This window comes from Trachypithecus francoisi, unplaced genomic scaffold, assembly GCF_009764315.1.
Source record: "Trachypithecus francoisi isolate TF-2019V2 unplaced genomic scaffold, Tfra_2.0 Lachesis_group18, whole genome shotgun sequence".
In the NCBI taxonomy this organism is placed as follows: domain Eukaryota; kingdom Metazoa; phylum Chordata; class Mammalia; order Primates; family Cercopithecidae; genus Trachypithecus; species Trachypithecus francoisi.
This window is the reverse complement of record NW_022681463.1, coordinates 42,176,813-42,195,817: the sequence shown is the minus strand read 5'-3', so window position 1 is coordinate 42,195,817 and position 19,005 is coordinate 42,176,813. Positions and strand designations below refer to the sequence as shown.

At 39.2% G+C, this 19,005-nt stretch overlaps 1 protein-coding gene across 8 annotated transcripts in view; it reads right to left on the bottom strand.

Annotated features, from left to right (window-relative positions):
* KLF12 (Kruppel like factor 12) overlaps positions 1-19,005 on the bottom strand; it is a 464,553-nt gene that overhangs the window by 62,172 nt on the left and 383,376 nt on the right. For all 8 annotated transcript variants that reach the window (XM_033177556.1, XM_033177557.1, XM_033177555.1 and 5 more), the window contains one exon: positions 16,458-16,520. In XM_033177556.1, coding sequence (XP_033033447.1) covers positions 16,458-16,520 — 63 coding nt within the window. The remainder of the gene's footprint in view (positions 1-16,457; positions 16,521-19,005) is intronic.

Below are 19,005 nucleotides of genomic sequence, written 5' to 3'. Positions count from 1 at the left end.
CTGTGTTCAGTTTTTTTTATCATTAGAAGGCCCTTTTCAGTGTGTGTTCTAAGACCACGGGTCCTCAGCTTGCTACAATTCTGGGGGAGGCCCAGCTTCTCAACCTTCAGAAAGATAAGCGGTTTACCTCTTTGTACCAACATGGATTGACACTTTGCACAGTGCTGCTTAAAATTCAGTACCTGTTGATTCAGCTAAGAGATTAAAAAGAAAAAAAGATATTTATTCTTTGTTCATATGAAAATGTCGTATGCACTAATCCCATTAAACAACAGAGCCTACATTTAAATCTCATTCTAAATCCTATTTCCAGAGTTTTAATGTTTGAAGGTGTTTGTGTCTTCAACGGTGTGACAATAAAAACTAAAAAATTGATCTTCATATTCATTAATATACACAAGAGACAAAAAGCCACCAAATCAGTACAGCCAAAGGAAAAAGAATTAAAAAGAAAATAGCCACACAAAGCCCATCCAGGGGTGATGCTTTTTTATTGGACTAATTGCAAGGAAATATGAAAGGGTAAGCTTTTATTAATCAAGCTCTTTTCACTCAGCCATGAAGAACTGCTAGGTAGAGCAAGCAAAGAGACAGGGTGTTAATGTAAGCCTGATAATTAAATTCAGGATCAAGTGGATCAGAGGGAAGGCCACAAACGTAAAAATCAGGTGGAGGTAAGAATTAGAATCCCAATCTTTTATAATACTATATGGATTGTCAAAAGAAGAAGAGAAAGGAAACTTACGACAGTTATCTTTTTCTTTTTAAAGTATCAATAAAAGTGGTTATATTTAAGAGAAAAGGGAACAGTGACGATACTACAGAGGTATTTTGTAGTATCCTGCCTTCTGTGACATAAAGCGCTTTCCTACATACTCATCTCCATTTATTTTCACATAATCCCTATGAAAAAAAAATAGGCAAGATCAGGCATAAGGGACTCAATCTTGCCCCAGATCACATAATTAGAGAGTGACAGAACACATCTAAAATCTTAGCTTCTGAAATTCAGGTCAGTAGCCACCATTTTTCTTCAAACATTATGTCAGGCATAACAATGATGAACAGAGAAAGGGCAGAAATGATGTAACCAGTGTTTAAAGATGTCTCTAATGTGAAAACATGTCTTGCTATCCTCTGAATTTGAATATTTCTACTTTTCTGAAAATATTGAATAAGGAATGGGAAACAGCCATCAAAATGTGGAAAGGGAACCACCAAAGTCAGGAGGCAGAAGTTCTAAGTTCTAATCCTAGCTCCTGTGCAAATTTGGACAAAAGCATTCAAACTCCGGGCTTCAGTTTTCCTACCAATAGATGAGGACAGTGGAAGAGATGTCTTCATTTCACTGATCAATATGCCTTGAGCCTGCTGCCCCACGTGCTGTGCTCCGAGCCGGGAAAGGATAGCCTTCATACTGGAGGGCCTCAGTCTTGAGGAGAAGGTGGAAAGAACATTACAAACAGGCCAACAGATACAATAAATCATGATAAAAGTGATGCTATGCTCCATGTGGTGACATCAGATCAGAGAGGAAGAAGAGGTTGATGGGTGGGGGGACTGCAGGGAAGTCTTCACAGAAAAGCATTTTTCAATTTAAGTTCTGGGGTACATGTGCAGGACATGCAGGTTTGTTACATAGGTAAATGTGTACCATGGTGATTTGTTGCACCTATGAACCCATCACCTAGGTATTAAGCCCAGAATGCATTAGCTAATTTTTCCTGATGCAGAAGAATATTTTTTAAGCTGAGGTTTTGAGAATTAGTTTCCTTGGTGATCAAGATGTTTTGGGAAATGTAACAAGTTCAGTGTGGCTGGGATTTAGGGTTCAACAGAAGATGGAAACAATTTATGAGAAGTGAGATGGAAAAGAATTATGTGATACAAAGGGCCTCACATGTAGTGTTAAGGGCTTTGGACTTCTAAATCATGGCACACCACCACAGAGTTGTAAAGACAGGAGCAATCCCATTTGTATTTTACAATAATCACCATAGGCATGGCGATGACTGTATTTGGGGGAGCAGTAGAAAGAACTGAATCTAGAATTCTGTGGTGTATACATGCTACATTTTCTTTATCCAGTCATCTGCTGATACACACTTAGGTTGATTCCATGGCTTTACTATTGTGAATAGTGCTGTGATAAACAAATATGTGCAGGTATCATTTTGATATAATGACTTCTTTTCCTTTGGGTAGATACCCATTAATGAGAACGCTGGATCAAACGGTAGTTACATTTTTAGCTCTTTGAGAAATGTTCGTACTGTTTTCCATAGAGGTTGTACTAATTTACATTCCCACCAACAGTGTATAGGTGTTCCTTTTTCTCTGCATCCTTGCCAACATCTGTTTGTTGACTTTTTAATCACAGCCATTCTGACTGATGTAAGATGGAATCTAAAGAGACCTGTTAGGATCTTAAGGTAATGCTTCAGGTAACAGATGATGAGGGCATGTGGGGTGAGGAAGAGCCAACACTGCCAAGAAATATTTAGGAGGAGGAATGCTGGACTCATTTGATCAAATAAATGTGGGTTATGACAGAGTTGGAGTTACCATAAGGTTTCCAGCATGGGTGATTTTGCAGATGAGGAATGAGAAGACTTAGGTTAGGGAATATGAACAAACAGAATAAATGGCTCTTCCAGTGCTAAAGTCTTCTTGTGGAAGAAAGACACCAGGGTACTTGGCGTTTTGGGAAAAGAGGTCCTCATATGTTAAGATCTATTTATTCAGTTGAAGTCAGATATCTCACCGAGCAGTCTGGGGCTGGACATCTACTGGGGGCAAGTGGCATCATTTTACAATGGGCTGCTGACAGCATGCGCACGTGGGGTGAAGAAATTGGCTGAAACTTACATGGCCCTTTGCAGCCTGAGGGCACACACAGGCAGCCTTAGATACATTGATACAGGTTCTGTCCAGTTTACCTGTGGATTTATTTTATTTTTTATTTTTTGAGACAGAGTGTCACTCTGCTGCCCCGGCTGGAGTGCTCACTGCAAACTCTGCCTCTTGGGTTCAAGCGATTTTCCTGCCTCGGCCTCCTAAGTAGCTGTGAGTACAGGCAAATGCCACTGCACCCAGCTAATTTTTGTATTTTTTGTAGAGATGGGATTTTGTCATGCTGGTCAGGCTGGTCTTGAACTCCTGAGCTCAAGGGATCCATCTGCATTGGCCTCCCAAAGTGCCGGGATCACAGGCATGAGCCATCATGCCCAGCCACCTATTGATATTTATGGCTCATCCACTGTATAGTTTTACAGCCTCTAGTTGATGGTTTGCAGGCATTTTTACCTTTAGATTTTCTTCATCTCAAGAACTGTTCTGTCCCTTAACATCAAATAGACACACGCACCCCCTGGTAACTATCATTTATATGCTGATGGCAGCTACATTTACATCTACAGACTTGCCCTCTGCTCTAAATTCCCAACCACAACCACCAGTTGCTCACACTAAAATAGGTGTCATCTTTGATTCTTTTCTTCTCTTCACTTCCTTCCATAAGCAACTGCTGTTAACAGTTTTCGGAACACATCCTAGTTGCATCCACTTCTCTCCTTCTGTGGATACCGTTCTAGTCGCGGCTAGCATGTCTTTCTCCTCAGCCACAGCCTCCTTGGCCTCCTCACTCATTCCCGTTCCCTTCCACACATTTTTTTTGAGATGGAGTCTTGCTCTGTCACCTAGGTGTGGCACGATCTCAGCTCACTGTAACCTCTGCCTCCTGAGTTCAAGTGATTACAGGTGCCTGCCACCACACCTGGCTAATTTTTGTATTTTTTAGTAGAGGCGGGGTTTCACTGTATTGGCCAGGCTGCTCTCGAACTCCTGACTTTGTGATCCGTCCGCCTTGGCCTCCCCAAGTGCTGGGATTACAGGCGTAAGCCACCACACTCGGCCTCCTTCCACACTCTTACAGCCCTTTCTCTATCAAGCTGCCAGACTAAGCCTGAAACATACCACTCCATTCCTTCTTTTTTTTTTTTTTTTTTGAGACGGAGTCTCGCTCTATTGCCCGGGCTGGAGTGCAGTGGCTGGATCTCAGCTCACTACAAGCTCCGCCTCCCGGGTTTACGCCATTCTCCTGCCTGAGCCTCCCGAGTAGCTGGGACTACAGGCGCCCACCACCGCGCCCGGCTAGTTTTTTGTATTTTTTTAGTAGAGACGGGGTTTCACCATGTTAGCCAGGATGGTCTGGATCTCCTGACCTCGTGATCCGCCCGTCTCGGCCTCCCAAAGTGCTGGGATTACAGGCTTGAGCCACCGCGCCCGGCCACCACTCCATTCCTTTACTCTCCTGCTCAAAGTCGTCCCGTGGCTCCCGTCACACCCAGACTATGGACTACGTGCTCCCACCGACCTCTCTGAATTGAGGTTGTTTCACACTCCCCATCATTCACTTTTTGTTCCTTGAATGTCCATGTTTGTTCCCATCTGAAGGCCTTTGTGTGAGCTGCTTCTAGCACCTGGAATAATGTGTCCAGACCCTCACCCAGATGGCTCCTTCCTATCATTCGGCTCCCAGATGCCAAGTCACCTCCTTTCAAGAGGCATTTTCTGGCCAATCCCCTCGGATTGCTTTCTAGTCATCTCCAATCATATCCTCATTACATTTTCATCAGAGCACTTATCACTACCAGATGCAAGCCAGTTGTCACTCTTGTTCCACTACATGGTACGAAGTGGGGGCCGCGTCTGTCTTGTTAAATACTGTGCCCCAAGTACAGAAAGTGGCTGGATCATTGCAGGCACAATAATTTTACTGAAGAGGGAAAAAATGAATGAACACAAATATTCTGCAAAAGTGATGATGCTACCAAGTGTTAAAAAAAAAAAAGTCAGTCTCTGGCAATTTCAAAAGATGATCAGGTTTGTAAGTGACATAGAATTTAAATACTTAAATTGATGATTAAAATTAAATACAGGCTAGAAGAAAATAAAAATGACAAACAAGTAAAGGCCCACATGGAAGCTAGGCAGAGAAGAGGCTCGACTAATGCATTCTAAGGAAGCAGAAGGGTGTAAGATAAACAAGGAACACTCTGATTGTGATCCTCACTTTGAATCTTCTTGTATTTTTTGGAGCCCTTTTCTCCTTGAAAACCATCATCAATAGCATTCAATCAAGCCTCCCACTCAGGAGAGGACAGAGGCAGACATGGAAACTCACACACATATTCTCTTCATATTTTCTCACCTTTCTATGCCAATATGTTTTCCTTTAATGTTCCTGGAGGTACTCTTCACATAGAACACAATGTGAACAGTGCCCCCTGGGGTTGTGCAATATGGTTGTCCTGAAAAGAGAGAACAGCAAGCCAAATGTGGTGGCACCAAATTTCTGGCTACCCAGGCTTCTTTATTTGGGAGAATTTTCATTTAAAAAAAATGTTCTGACAAATTTTTAAAATGTTAGGGCTACGTCTAATCAATTTCTAACACTCAAAATGGAAACAGGCCCAATTGCATATTGTTCTGGAGATTGGTGCCGCTTCATTTATTTTTAGGTCTTGGCATAACTTAGGAGAGTCCCAGGGTCCCTTCCTCTGACTGTTGTGCCTGGGACCCTCGCCTCTCATCACGCAGGCCTATTCTGCTTCTTGCCCTCTCCTGGGAGAAAGGAAAAGAGCATCAGCCACATAATTTGATGAGATCTGTAGTTTAGTGGCACTTCTGAGAGTATATTTTAAAAAAGATAGCCAAGACTGTGGAAAACACATTCTCTATTAGCCATGGTAATGACAACTTCCAAATAATTGAGACTGTATTGTACAGGATGAAGACCTTCAATAACTTAAGTTCTTGTAACCAGTAACGAGGCTACTGCTGGCAAAAAATGCAAAAACCCACCCAGGTCACCAAAATCTCATGAGGAATATGGAAACACTACTAATGGGGAGTGAAGGGAGATGGAATAAATCTCGTCTCACCTAGAGGCAGAAACTAAGTCACCTGGCTGCATTTCAGTTTAGGATTACATTACATCAATGTCTACTCAAGAATCTTTGAGTATTCACAGCACATTGTCCAAATTTACCAACTTTTACCTCTAGGTGGCAGCAACTTTCTTCTGTTCGTCACATGGCTGCCTTTAGCCTTTGTCTCCTACCTTTAATACAATTCTGTACTTCCTTGTCTTTCCCAAATAAATGCCTTATGGACTGTGCAGTTTGGGGAAGATTACTGTAAGTCACTTTCACTGTAAGAAATCAGTCCATTCTTCAGTTAAGCTACAAGGTTTGTCAAAGAGTACAAAATAATACAGATCTAAAGTGAAAAATAATAGAAAGGTATACCCTTTTCTTTCTCCATACCTATAAACTGCAAACTCTCAGAAAAGCAGTATTTCTTTTTCTTTTCAGACCTCTGAAGAAAAAAGGCAATGAGTACAGGAATGGAAAAATAGATAGAATTGGAGAGATTTCTATTTTACAATAAATCAATTTAATCCTGATATATCCATTTATGAGAGTGTTCCAAATACATTATAGGATGGAAGAGAAGATTTAAAGGATCACAAAAACATGGTAAATACAGGTACATATTTATGTAATGTATTGAACTATAGTCCTACCTAAATATACCCTCCAGCTCAGAATTCTAAACCGTTAGATTTGGGAAAGGCTCAAGAGACCTGAAGGAAATTACAGCCTTGTGTACCCAATGCTGGGCATGTCAATGAATCTCCTAGGTGGTAGTAAGATATTTCTCTTACATAAAGTTGAAATTTGATTGTGGGTTAATACTTACGGTTGATAAAGCACTTTCTCTTTTTAAAAATTTCAATGGGTTTTTGGAGAGCAGGTAGTGTTTGGATACATAAATAAGTTATTTAGTGGTGATTTCTGAGATTTTGGTGCACCCATCACCGGAGCAGTGTACACTGTACCCAATGTGTAGTCTTATCCCTCACCCCCCTCCCACCCTTTCCCCCAAGTCCCCAAAGTTCATTCTATGATTCTTTTTTTTGTTTACTTTTTTGAGACGGAGTCTTGCTCTGTCGCCCAGGCTGGAGTGTGGTGGCACAATCTCGGCTCACCGAAAGCTCCGACTCCCGGGTTCACGCCATTCTCCTGCCTCAGCCTCCCGAGTAGCTGGGATTACAGGCGCCCGCCACCACACTCGGCTACTTTTTTTTGTATTTTTAGTAGAGAAGGGATTTCACCATGTTAGTCAGGATGGTCTCAAGCTCCTGACCTTGTGATCCGCCCACCTCGGCTTCCCAAAGTGCTGGGATTACAGGCTTGAGCCACTGCACCCAGCCCATTCTATGATTCTTACGTTTTTGAGTCCTCATAGCTTAGCTACCACTTATGAGTGAGAACATACGATGTTTGGTTTTCCATTCTTGTGTTACTTCACTTAGAATAATGGTCCCTTTATACATTCAGGTTGCTGCAAATGCTATTATTTCATTCCTTTTTATGGCTGAGTAGTCTTCCATACTGTATGTATACACCAGATTTTCTTTATTCACTTGTTGACTGACGGACATTTGGGCTGGTTGCTATTTTTGCAATTGCAAATTGTGAAGCACTTTCTTTCAAGGTGATGCTATGAAGAGTCCTACCTCTTGGGGATTCTTTCAAGACCTAATTTGGATAGTTTGGGTCAGATATCATTTATTTATTAAGATAAACATAAATATTATTTATCTTAAAGAGCCATAAAGACTAATTTAGTATAAGTGAGAAATTTATACCAGAACCCAGCTTGTAGACCAAAACTTTATATATTTCATAGGCAGTTCCTCTGTTTTCTGCTTATTGTATATGCGATATCACAATTTAACTATGTATGTTTGGTTTTAAAGGCTGCATTTTTAAATATGTGACCCCAAGTAGGGTTTTAGAGAAATGAAGGGTCAAAGTGATTAAGATCAACACTCTTAGGTTTCAAGGAGAATGGTGTCTATTTTGACTAAACATGCTGCATACGTTTTGGCTACTCGATAACTAAGAGTAAGACCAAAGAGAAAGGACCTAGTAACTAATGATAGAGTGCTTTCATTTTCTAAAATACAAGGCATTATGGCCTTGAAGGGAAAGTGTTAAAGCTTGTCATGGTAAAGCTACTACCCTTATGAGAACTTTCAGGTAATTTAACGGTATGGCAAATTGATGGCTCTAATTTATGAAGAGCAGTCTTTCCCAACATTTTTTGGTACTAACACTTTTCCTTTGGGAAACTACTCCCACCTCATCTCGTCTTTGTAGGACTGTAACCAAGGGCTGGGCACCTAACCCAGGACCAATCATACTCTAGCTTCCTCTATTGGGATTATTGAGGAGGTGACATAGAGGAGCTAGAGCTGACCCCTCCCAGGCCTGTACCTGCTGATTAAATCTTGCTCCCTGGACCCTGGGTGCTATCTTGGCTCCTGTGTTTCCTGAGGCCCAGCTCCTCTGCTTTTCTTTTGTCTCCATATAACCTACCTTATGTACTGAAAAATCACCTTTTGCTTAAGGCAGCCAGATTCAGTTAGCTTTCATTACTTCCAACAAAAGAACCCCATCTATACAGCATACATTATTTGGGTGACAGATATTCTAAAAGCCCTGACTTCACCTACACAATCTATGCATGTAACAAAATTATACTTGTATCTCATAAATTTATACAAAAAAAAACTTCATCTGATAAAAGAGACTAAACTAAATGAATATTTAGACAGAGACAATGGCCACAAGTAGTCAGTGGATTTCAGCAGGGTCCTCAGCCCCCTAGCTATTGGTTAGCTGAGGGCTTATGTAAAATAGCTGTGATAAAACCTGTGTCATGCTGAGTTGGTTTAAATCTTTTTTATAAATATGTTTCATGCGATCTATTGCTCTCTTAAAACTAATTAAAAGAAATATATATTATTAGGATACTGGTCTTACCTTAGGCAAATCTAGTACTATGCCAATAAATGTAATAAGTAGCTAGTTTTACGGAAATTACTAAGAAAATTTATGAAAATATGGTGGTCAACTGAGAAAAATTACATTGAGGTGAGAATATGTTTGATTTTAAAATCGCTAGTTCACTGTCCATGTGTATACAGAGAAATCTCCGTAGCTAGAAAGATGACATTGCAAATGTGACCAGTAGATGAAAACCAGAACAAAACTGCTAGCACATGGAGCATTCCTGCAGGGAACCCCTTAAGATTTATTATCCTGAGCAGTATTTCCAGCATATGCATGAACACATTCAGATTTTTGATTGGGTTCCAATTTTAGTCATTATTCTTTCAAATGCATATTTAGAAGACAGTCATGGTTTATAATGGATAGCCAATTTTTTTAGCCTAAATACATCCACTGAAAAATACTATGAAAGATGAAGAAAGGATGTGACTTCATTCTCTATATATGAAATACAATCCTTCTTCCTTTTAAGTTGATATGTTAATTAAACATGACTGGTACTGGTGCTATCACAGAAATATATATATATTTTTTCATATTGAGACACAGTCACAGTCTTTTTTCTGTATTAGTCATTTATGACTCCCCACATTCCCTTCTTCATGTTTCATTATGACATGACCATTATTTTAAGTTTTAACTTTTCTTTTTTTTTTTTAAGAGACAGGGGTTGGTCTTGTTGTGTTGCCTGGGCTGGTCTTGAACTCCAGGGCTCAAGGGATCCTCCTGCCTCCGTCTCTCAAGTCTCTGGGATTACGGGAACCAGCCTACTGCACCCATCTATTTTAAAGTTCTACATCTGAACAACTTTAAAAGGGAGAGGTTTGGGATGGAGAATAACCCACATCACACAATTTAAACCCCTATAAGAAGCAGTAGTTTAAGCAGCTTTGCTCGGGTAAATCATGATTTCAGACTGTGTGAATTTTAAATTTCCTCTGCTGTATAAAACCTCACCGTAAGAACAAAAATAGACAACAGTAGACTACAAACCCCAGAATTACAAAGTTGTCTGAACAATATTGCCTGTTCGTGCTATAATTAGCTTTATGTCGGAGATGTTTTATTACATGACAGCACCACACCTGGGTACAGTGCTGGGAAGATACCAAGAATCAACAAAGAGTACAATGACATGTCTTACGGGTTCACATGTTAGGTTTCCAGTACAATATTAAAATGGTTCTGAGCTGCAGGTTGATAAACTATTCTTGGGTTTTTAATATGAAGATGTCTCAGAAGTGGTAAACTTTATGGCCTCAGCATGATCTTATAGCCTTAATTCTTCTATAATTAGGGAAATAATTACAGAAAATTATCTACTTTAATTTTTTTTCCTTATATCATCTTTACTGTTATTAAAGAAATACTAGAGACAAAATCAGCTGATACCAGCAGGAATATAGAAACTACTTTTATCATGAATCTTTCTTGCTGAAATTCTGGGTGATAAAGAAGTTAAGAAACTATTAGGCCTAAGTTCTTTCATACGGTCACTTTGGAAGACAGAACATAAGTCTGAAGTGTAGGCAACTGACCCCAAGCTAAATTTGAGGAGGTGAAGTCATTAAAGAAATTAATAGGTAATACCACATTATAACAAAGAAAAGATGGGAATTTGGAGGGATTTAAAATGTAACATCACCCTGCAGGCACTTCTTTTTATTGTAATTCAATACATATACAGAGAACTTGCAAGTAGGTTAACGATGACATCAACTATGGCCCATATTCCAAATCTCTCATTAAACTGTGGAGAGAGCATGCTTCCAAACCAAACCAAAAGGTAACCTTCTGTGACTTTTTTGCCAACATGCATGGCTTAAAAAGACCATGAAGGTGTTGCATTCTGGGAACTGGAATTTCCACATATTAAAGTCCATGCATAATATAATATTTGCTCTGTAAGTCAAGAAGCAAGGCAGTGAAATACTCTGGTAATTAAAATAACAAAATCAATATTATCTATAAATAGTGAGCATGCAAGGATCTGCAAGATGATGAGTAAACATTTTGGCAGGGAGTAAGTGCCACATACTGGTGTGAGGAGCAATGTCTTCATTAAACTTTTCCTGTTTCTCCTTGCTCTCCCATCCCATCAATCTAATGGGAATTTCCCAGCTAAAAGCCTTCTGCTTAGCTTGTAATGAATTAAACATTCACATTTCTCTTGCTCTCCACAAAGGTAGCCAACTGCCACGTCATGGAAAGACTACCGGACAGGCATGCAGAGGCCTGGATGAACAGGCACAGAGAAGCTTGGATTGATGCCTAGGTTTGGCATGTAACATTTTTGTCTTGGGGCCTCCATTTGTAAGGTAAGGAGGTTGAATTGCACTTGATGATGCTTGCATTTCCTTTATAGCCTTAAAGTTGGTAATTTGGAAATGCTCTGTCCCTCCTCAAAAGGCTGTTCTACATTAGATTTCTGAGAGATTTCCAGTATCAACAACTTCAGTGCCTTCCTTTGTTAAGGAAAAAGGTTTAAGCAAGAAAGAATGTTCTTATTTTTATGACAAAACTCTCCTAGCTATATCCCTCAAAAAGATTCCATGAAGTCATGTCTAACATTTGCAACTGTATGAATATAAATATTTAAGTTCACTGTAGCATCATATAGCCACACTAAAACATTAAAGTGTGAAAAGGCTCTTCCTGCCCTCCACAAAAATTTGTGACACAGAACTTTTTCACACCGAAATGTGAAATATGATTCACACCCATAATGCATCATAATTTGCATAGAGACTTCATTAACACTGGAGCATTTTTGTGTATATAGCTACATAAAATCTTAGGCACATTAGTAATAAATAAATAATAATTGAGACTGGTAGTGGCAGCATCCAATTGGTTAGAGAAAACTACAAAATTACTTCAATTTTACTAACGACAATTCCTACATATATAGTTTTTTCAGAGAGTCTCGCTCTGTTGCCCAGGCTAGAATGCGGTGGCACAATATACCTCACTGTAGCCTTGAATTCCTGGGCTCAAGGTTCCTGCCTCAGCCTCCTGAGTAGCTAGGACTATAGATGCATACCTCACGCCTGGCTTATTTTAAAAAGTAAATAAAAAATAGTGAGCTAGAGTCTCACTATGTTGCTTTGCTGGTCTGAAACTCCTGGGCTCAGGCGATTCTTTAGCTTCGGTCTCCCAAAGTGCTGGGATCACAGGTGTGAGCCACCATATTTGGCCAATGATTACTATTAATAATGCTTTATTTCCTATGTTATCATATAAATAGCCCATAAAGTTTGCATTATGTGACTCCCACTACCACTGTTACATAACAGCCCTTGATACACGTTTTAGGTACATAGCACAATCACTACCATCACCATTATCAAGCAACGACACATGTCTAAGTCCTTTAAAACCTTAAAAATGGAGCAGAATGGAGTGAGAAGTAGAGAGGAAAAAAGCAAGTGATGAGCATATATAAATGTGCACGTCTTTAGAATACGAACATGGATTCTGGAAATTTCTGGAGCCTTAAGTCAACTTCAATAATTGGTCCACAGATATTTCCCACTAAACACCACCCTGTCCTATGCCAGCCTACATAGACACACCAAAATGTAGCTTACAGATTTCTGTTATGTCTTTAGGAATAAAACAGCTGAATATGACCTGGAAATAGTTGCTGTCCTGTGGGTTTGATATCAGGATATAATCGTTTCAATTAAAAAGAACTGCCAAGAAGAAAAATCTATCTTCACATTCAACTCTCTAATAAGAAGTTTTCCACATTTGCCTCAAATGCAGAAAAATAGTTTTTTTCTGGCATTATCGTATGCAAGAAAGAGTGGCAGATATTCTAAAAATGGTTTATAACATGAAGGGTAGTAGAATATGTCCTTAAAAAATTTGCCACTTTGGCATAAGAATTATTATGAGCTACAGGCAATGAAAAAGGAGGAGACACAAGAAGAAGTCTCTGCTCTCCCTTTTTCTCCAGGAAGGGCAAGGCAATCACTACAGACAACCCTCCTATATCAACCCAGAGATGGCATCAGAGGAATCTGCACAACACATCTCACTACCCCTATCTTCCATTAGTTTCTCCCATATATTTACCTTCCTACGATTTTACCCCCCGGAAGCTCAAAATCCTTTTCTTTTGTCTTTTTCACTTCTCTAAAAAACTGTTTTTTTTTTTTTTGGGTTAAGATGCTATACAAGCCCAAGCTCTAACCAACTCTCTTGGTTATTCATTCCCATGTGCATGTAAATACACATGTTAATACACTTTTGCTCATTTCTCTTTGCTAATCTGTCTTTTACCAGTCTAATTTACACAGGGCCCCAGCCAATAAACCTAAGATGGGTAGAAGGAAAAGAGGTTTTTACTTCCCTACCATAGTCATTGGAGAAAGGAAGGCATGCTCACCTCCATTTAGGGCCAAGGGTGAAGGAAAGAGGAGCGGTCTGATGAAATGGAGAATGAAATTCACCTGGCTGAACCCCAAAGGCTTCATCAGTCTTCAAATCAGTAAATATTCCTAGTGCGTGGTGGTACTGAGGGGACAAACTTTCTGATGAACAGAGTTTATATCTGGCCTGGCTTGCTACGTTTAATTAATTCAATAGTAAATGAGTTGTACAATGATCTGGTATTTGTTATCAGGGCGCTAATATACCCTGCAAGAAGTTCTTATTGCCATTCTTTAATCCCTTGGAGTTAGCAGACAGTTGTAGCAAGCCTGGCTCCACTCCAACGTATGTTGCTGGACCTCTTAGGCCCTGGCACTCTCATCTCCTCCCTGGGTATGTGCAATATTACCACACTTTCAATTCCAGTGGATTTTGTTTGTCTTATACAGATATTCATTTTCTTCACCTTCAGGGGAAATGTTCCCACATGAATGAGGCCAGCAGATGCCACCTCTCATAACAATATTATGCAAAGAAAAACGCTAGTTAAAAGTTTAAACGACCTTAACTCAATCATAAACACTGGTTTGGGAGCTCAGCAACAGCCATAGGCTTTCCCAACCTACTGATTTTCATACCTTACCTATACATACCTTAATAGTGTTAAGTTGGAGGCTTTTTTTCTTTTCCTGAACTTGAATTACTTATTTGATGAACACAATTTTTTAACTGATTGGGGTATTTGCTAATTTACCTTCACAAAAATCACTGTTTCTACTTCTTAAATACAGTGTTTCCAGGTTGAACCCAAGCCACAGCTCAGCTAGTGTTGAACTTGACATCGAATCCTACAAATTACCCAGTTGATAGATGGGGGAGAGCGACTATCACTTTCCCTTCGTCTTCATTGCCAACATGAGTCTTTAAACTTTCTGAATTTTCAGCGTCAGTGTTTCACAAAGAAATAATAAGTGTTTATCACTTTACTAGAAGTAGAGGCTGGGTGATTCATGGGGCTTCTTCCTAGCCAGGTGATTTATTTCCATATACTAGACTCACAGTATTTACCTAAGGAAGATTCAAGATAGTATATATCATAGAAATCTTAGCTAGCTCATGACCAAATAAAGTACACGTATTAAATCCATGTATGCTCCTACTAGAGTCAATTTGGAAATATCTCCAGGTCTTTCTATGCATGCATCAATCTATAAAGGAGACACTAGCTCAGCCCTGCTTTTCTTACTAATTCTAGGTCTTTGCTCAAAAGCTTTCTTCTTTGGGATGGATTTTCTGACAGTCTTATTCTTTCCTTTATATTTCACCCCCTCCCGAATATGAACTCTCAAATTCGTCTTAAATAAAGCCTCTAACTTCTCCTTCTAAACATTATATTATAAATATATCTCCTTAGAGCATTACCCACATTGTATATTATGTGCTTGTGTGATATTGTATATGTGTCTGTGTATGTGACATTACACACACACACACACACACACACACACAAACACATAATATACAATGTATATTACACACACATATCTACCCTGCAAGACAGGTAGGCTATTGAGGATAGAAACCATGTTTTATTTATCTTTCTAATCTAGTGCTTCTTACAGTGCCTGGAACTGTAAATAAATGTTGCTGAATAAATAAAAGTTGAATTTTCTCAAGGCTAGTAGTAAACATCACTTTTGTTTTTCATGGATTACTTCTCTGGAGATACAAGTGGTTTACACTTACTAAACAAATAACATGCTATGAATTATGCAGGAACATCAATTACTTCAATATTTCAGAGAGGAAAAGTCAAGAAAAGAAACTGTTATTTACTCCATGTTTTACACTTAGCCATTGAGAACCAAGTTGCGGAAACTGGATCTCATACCTGACAATTCTGTAGTCTACCCATTAGCTTGTGGTGTGTGAAGTCAACAACAGACCGGATTTCTCCCTTTCCTTTTATGTAATGACCATTATATTATTATCCCCTTAGCTTTTCAAGCTGGACAGGGGACAATATGCTTTAGCAATGGTAAGAAACCAGGAAGGATGCCCCAGCTCTAAGGCAAGGTATAAGCAAATGACTGTATCCTCTGTGCCCCATTTCCCCTCTGCGAAAAAGAAAAGCACAATATTTAACAACATCACCAAGCTATTGTGAGAATTAATTAGATTTAATGGGGGAAGGGAGGTGAGCTGATTAGGCACGATTCAAATTCAAAGTGTCATTATTTTGTGTCTAAAAATAATCTTGATTTAGGAATAAAATTAATTTGGAAGCTCAATCTTTGGTAATCATCTTCCCATACTTAAAAAAAAAGGCATAGTTTTAATCAAAATCTCATTCTAACTATAATTCAATGAAGTAAAATGGAATTTCCATTCATCTTTGAAGTAATACAGCCACAGTTCATTTTTTTCTTTTTTTAATTTTTCTTTTTTTTGCTTAACAATACATTATGTGTTAAAAGGTTAATTTTGTGGAAAGGAGTAATATAAACAAATACACATATTGAGCCTACATTTTTGTTGTTGCTGTTTCACATGAAGTATTTGTGAAACACTTTAAATCGCTTCTCTAAATAATCAATGTTTTCTGGTTGAAATAACTTTTCAGGTTGTTTCTGCAAAATTCCATCTATATTTTTGTTCAAGAACCCATCAGTTAAAGAAGATCTTGGTACTCCCCAAATTAAAAAAAAAAAAAAAATTCCTGGATATTTAAGGCTATGGCAAGGAAAAAAAATCACTGAGGTCGTAATCCCCAAAACTAGTGTAACAGATTCATTAACTGTGAAAATCTTTGTGAGAAGTTGAAGTTGGCATCTGAGAAATAGCTGGGTCTATATCTCTTCGGAAAAAAAGGAAACATTCTTTAAAACAGGTAAGAGTTTATAATCTTAGGAACTTTAGGTCGTATCTATTTTAAAAAACGTTACACAGGGTTTTTGGTGAATGAAGAGTTTTGGCTGGAAAGGAACTCTATCTATACTTATTTCGAACTGTCCAGAGGAAAGGAAGACCACATAGTCCAGTTAGCAGGAATGCACTCTGTATAGAGAAGTAGGAATTCTCTTAATTTTAACATAAGCCCTATTAAAATTTCCCATAAGACCTACAAATTCTCATATTAGACTGTATACTCACCAAGGAAACTTTTGATTATTCATTCGATTTCCCCGGACCCTTGATACTGGGGACGGATGTACCCTGCAGACAGATGAGAATAATCCAGTTATTGAAAAAGCATATTCCCAATTGCAAATTTAAAAAATGGCATCTGTTTTATAAATAATCTCTTTTAGAATTGCTTAATACAAAATCCCCAGAACTTGATTCGGTCTTAATAAATGATGCAATGAAATTCCTATGCCTGCAAATCTGTGGTCCTTTTTTCCTTCTTAACCACTCTCAAGACAACAGGTCTGTCACAATGTTCGCTCTGAAGACTCCCAGAGGCGGGACTGATGCACTCATTCAGTCCAACAAAAGTGACTAAATACCTAACCCTTGCCAGGTACAAGAGTGGATAAAAGTTATCTAAGGTATGGTGCCTGGGTTCAGTAAGCCCTCTTTGTACCTATTCCCATGAGGGTGGGCACAAAGAGGCGTCTAAGTGTCCCCTCCTTCATTCTACCATATTTAAAACTCTAGGAAGCAAGACAACATCATTCAAATATGCTGTGACAGAATCTGCGGGCACCGGGGAGGAAGGAAGGGTAAACAGGTACTCCTAGGAGTTCATTCTGGAAGTGATGCGCTACCACTGGGCTTTGAAGAAAGTAAAGCCAATTCAAAATTTTAGCCAGATAAAGGACAAGTGAAGAATATACTGCTTTCTAAGCTTCCAGGGTTGGACTCATCCACTGGAAATAGCTTAAAGCTTCCGGGAACTGCTGTTATCTTCCAATCAAAGCCTAGCTAGTAAACCTCCGCCTCTTTGTGGGTCACTAACTGGCAAAACAATACGCCCTACTTCCGGCTGCCAGCTTCCTGTTATGGTCTATCTTTAGCCAGGATTTGTGAGATCTAAGCAGTCTTAGCTTATATTACTTTCACCCTTTATGCTTCATACATTGCTCTTATTTACAAGAAGAAAAATGGGGATATAAAACTGGTCTTAAAGTCCAGTTTGTAAGAAACCCAGCTCTCTGTAGTTATTTAGTAAATGAAAATCATTCCGAAACAGATAAAGAAGTTCCCGTCCCACCTAAGGGCCAACTGCAGTCTTTCCCTAAACCCAGAACCAGACTGCACTTTGCACTCGGAAGGCTTATTTCTTCCAACATCCCTTATTAACATTCTTTTCCTTACAGCGCTTCTCAGTGGCTGCTGCAGCTGAGCTGCTCAGCACAGATTTTCTGCTCGGCATGGGGGAGGGGGTGTTAATTATGCAGAAAGATGGAGAGAGGCCAGACAGCCCCTCTGGTGAACTGTCTCATTCAAGCACGGCCCACTTCCTGCTGTTTTGCAGCTACAAGGATCACCTGTTGGTCTTGGCGTCGAGCCAAACTGGGGCCTAGTGGAAATGACAGACTCAGCTAGAAATGAAAGCCAGTTCATAATCCAGTATCCCAAATTGGACAAAGAGGGGGGAAATGCAATAAAAGTACATAAAAATTATACGAAAGGTAGCAAGCATAATTTTTTTCTTTTATTCTTTTACTTTCTTACTTTCTGTCTGCTTGAAATACAATCCTTAAAATGGATATTTGAGCCAAAAAAGTTCTCCCCGGTTAAAGCCCCCTGACCTAAGAGGAAGTGCAAGAAATTCTCCTGAACTTTTCCTACACCCGCACTGGGGTATCACAATTCTAACTATTTAGATAAAGTTTAATCAGCCCCAAATACTCACAGTTCTTTAATTTGTCCTCTATCCTTTAGACGTTTACTTTTCTTATATTGTCCCCTCCTTAACCCTAGGAGTACAAAGAAACTACTTCATCATGAAATTTCCACTGGGTGAAGTTTAATGACAGAAGTATTCTCTTATTGATGCTGTTTATTGCATACATTAGTGAAGAAAAAGAGAGTCTGTTCAATACATAATTACAACATTCTCTAGGTATTTGTATCTTTTAGGAAAATTTCACTGATCCATAGATCAAATACTATAAATGGAGAATTTCTATAATGGTTTAGCAGTCTCAGGAAAAGAATTCCTTAGGAAAGTCTTTGGAAAAGAAGTCCTGATTGTGTGTATATGAACGAATAATTACAAGGTTTCCTAAATTAAAAAGGTAAATCAAGAAAGCTTTATTTTTGTCCTCAAAGGGAAGAAGTACACTGATAACTTGGCCCGTACTTCATCTGATAAAGTAGACCATAAGCCTTGCACTTCACCAACCCCCTAAATTTTATTTCTTCAAAAGGATATGGCATGTTTTTTTGAGCTCAGTCTTTAAACTGTAACACTTTTTGCCATCCTCTTCTGCCTTCTTTCCACATATAGAAGCCAGGCAGGTAGCAACGTCAAAACCTCAGTAGGAGAAACCACCACCTAATCTGCATGTCATGCATTATTCATGACCTCCTGATTCCTGCACCTGCATCTAGGCAGGAAGCTTGCAGGGAATGTTCATTATTCTTCCCTTAGCCTCACACAGGCTCGATTACTGCTAAGCCACTTTGTTCTGTAACTAAGGGTTTCAGGCCTTAGTACTAACTGCTGGATGTGGAAAGAAAAAACACCACG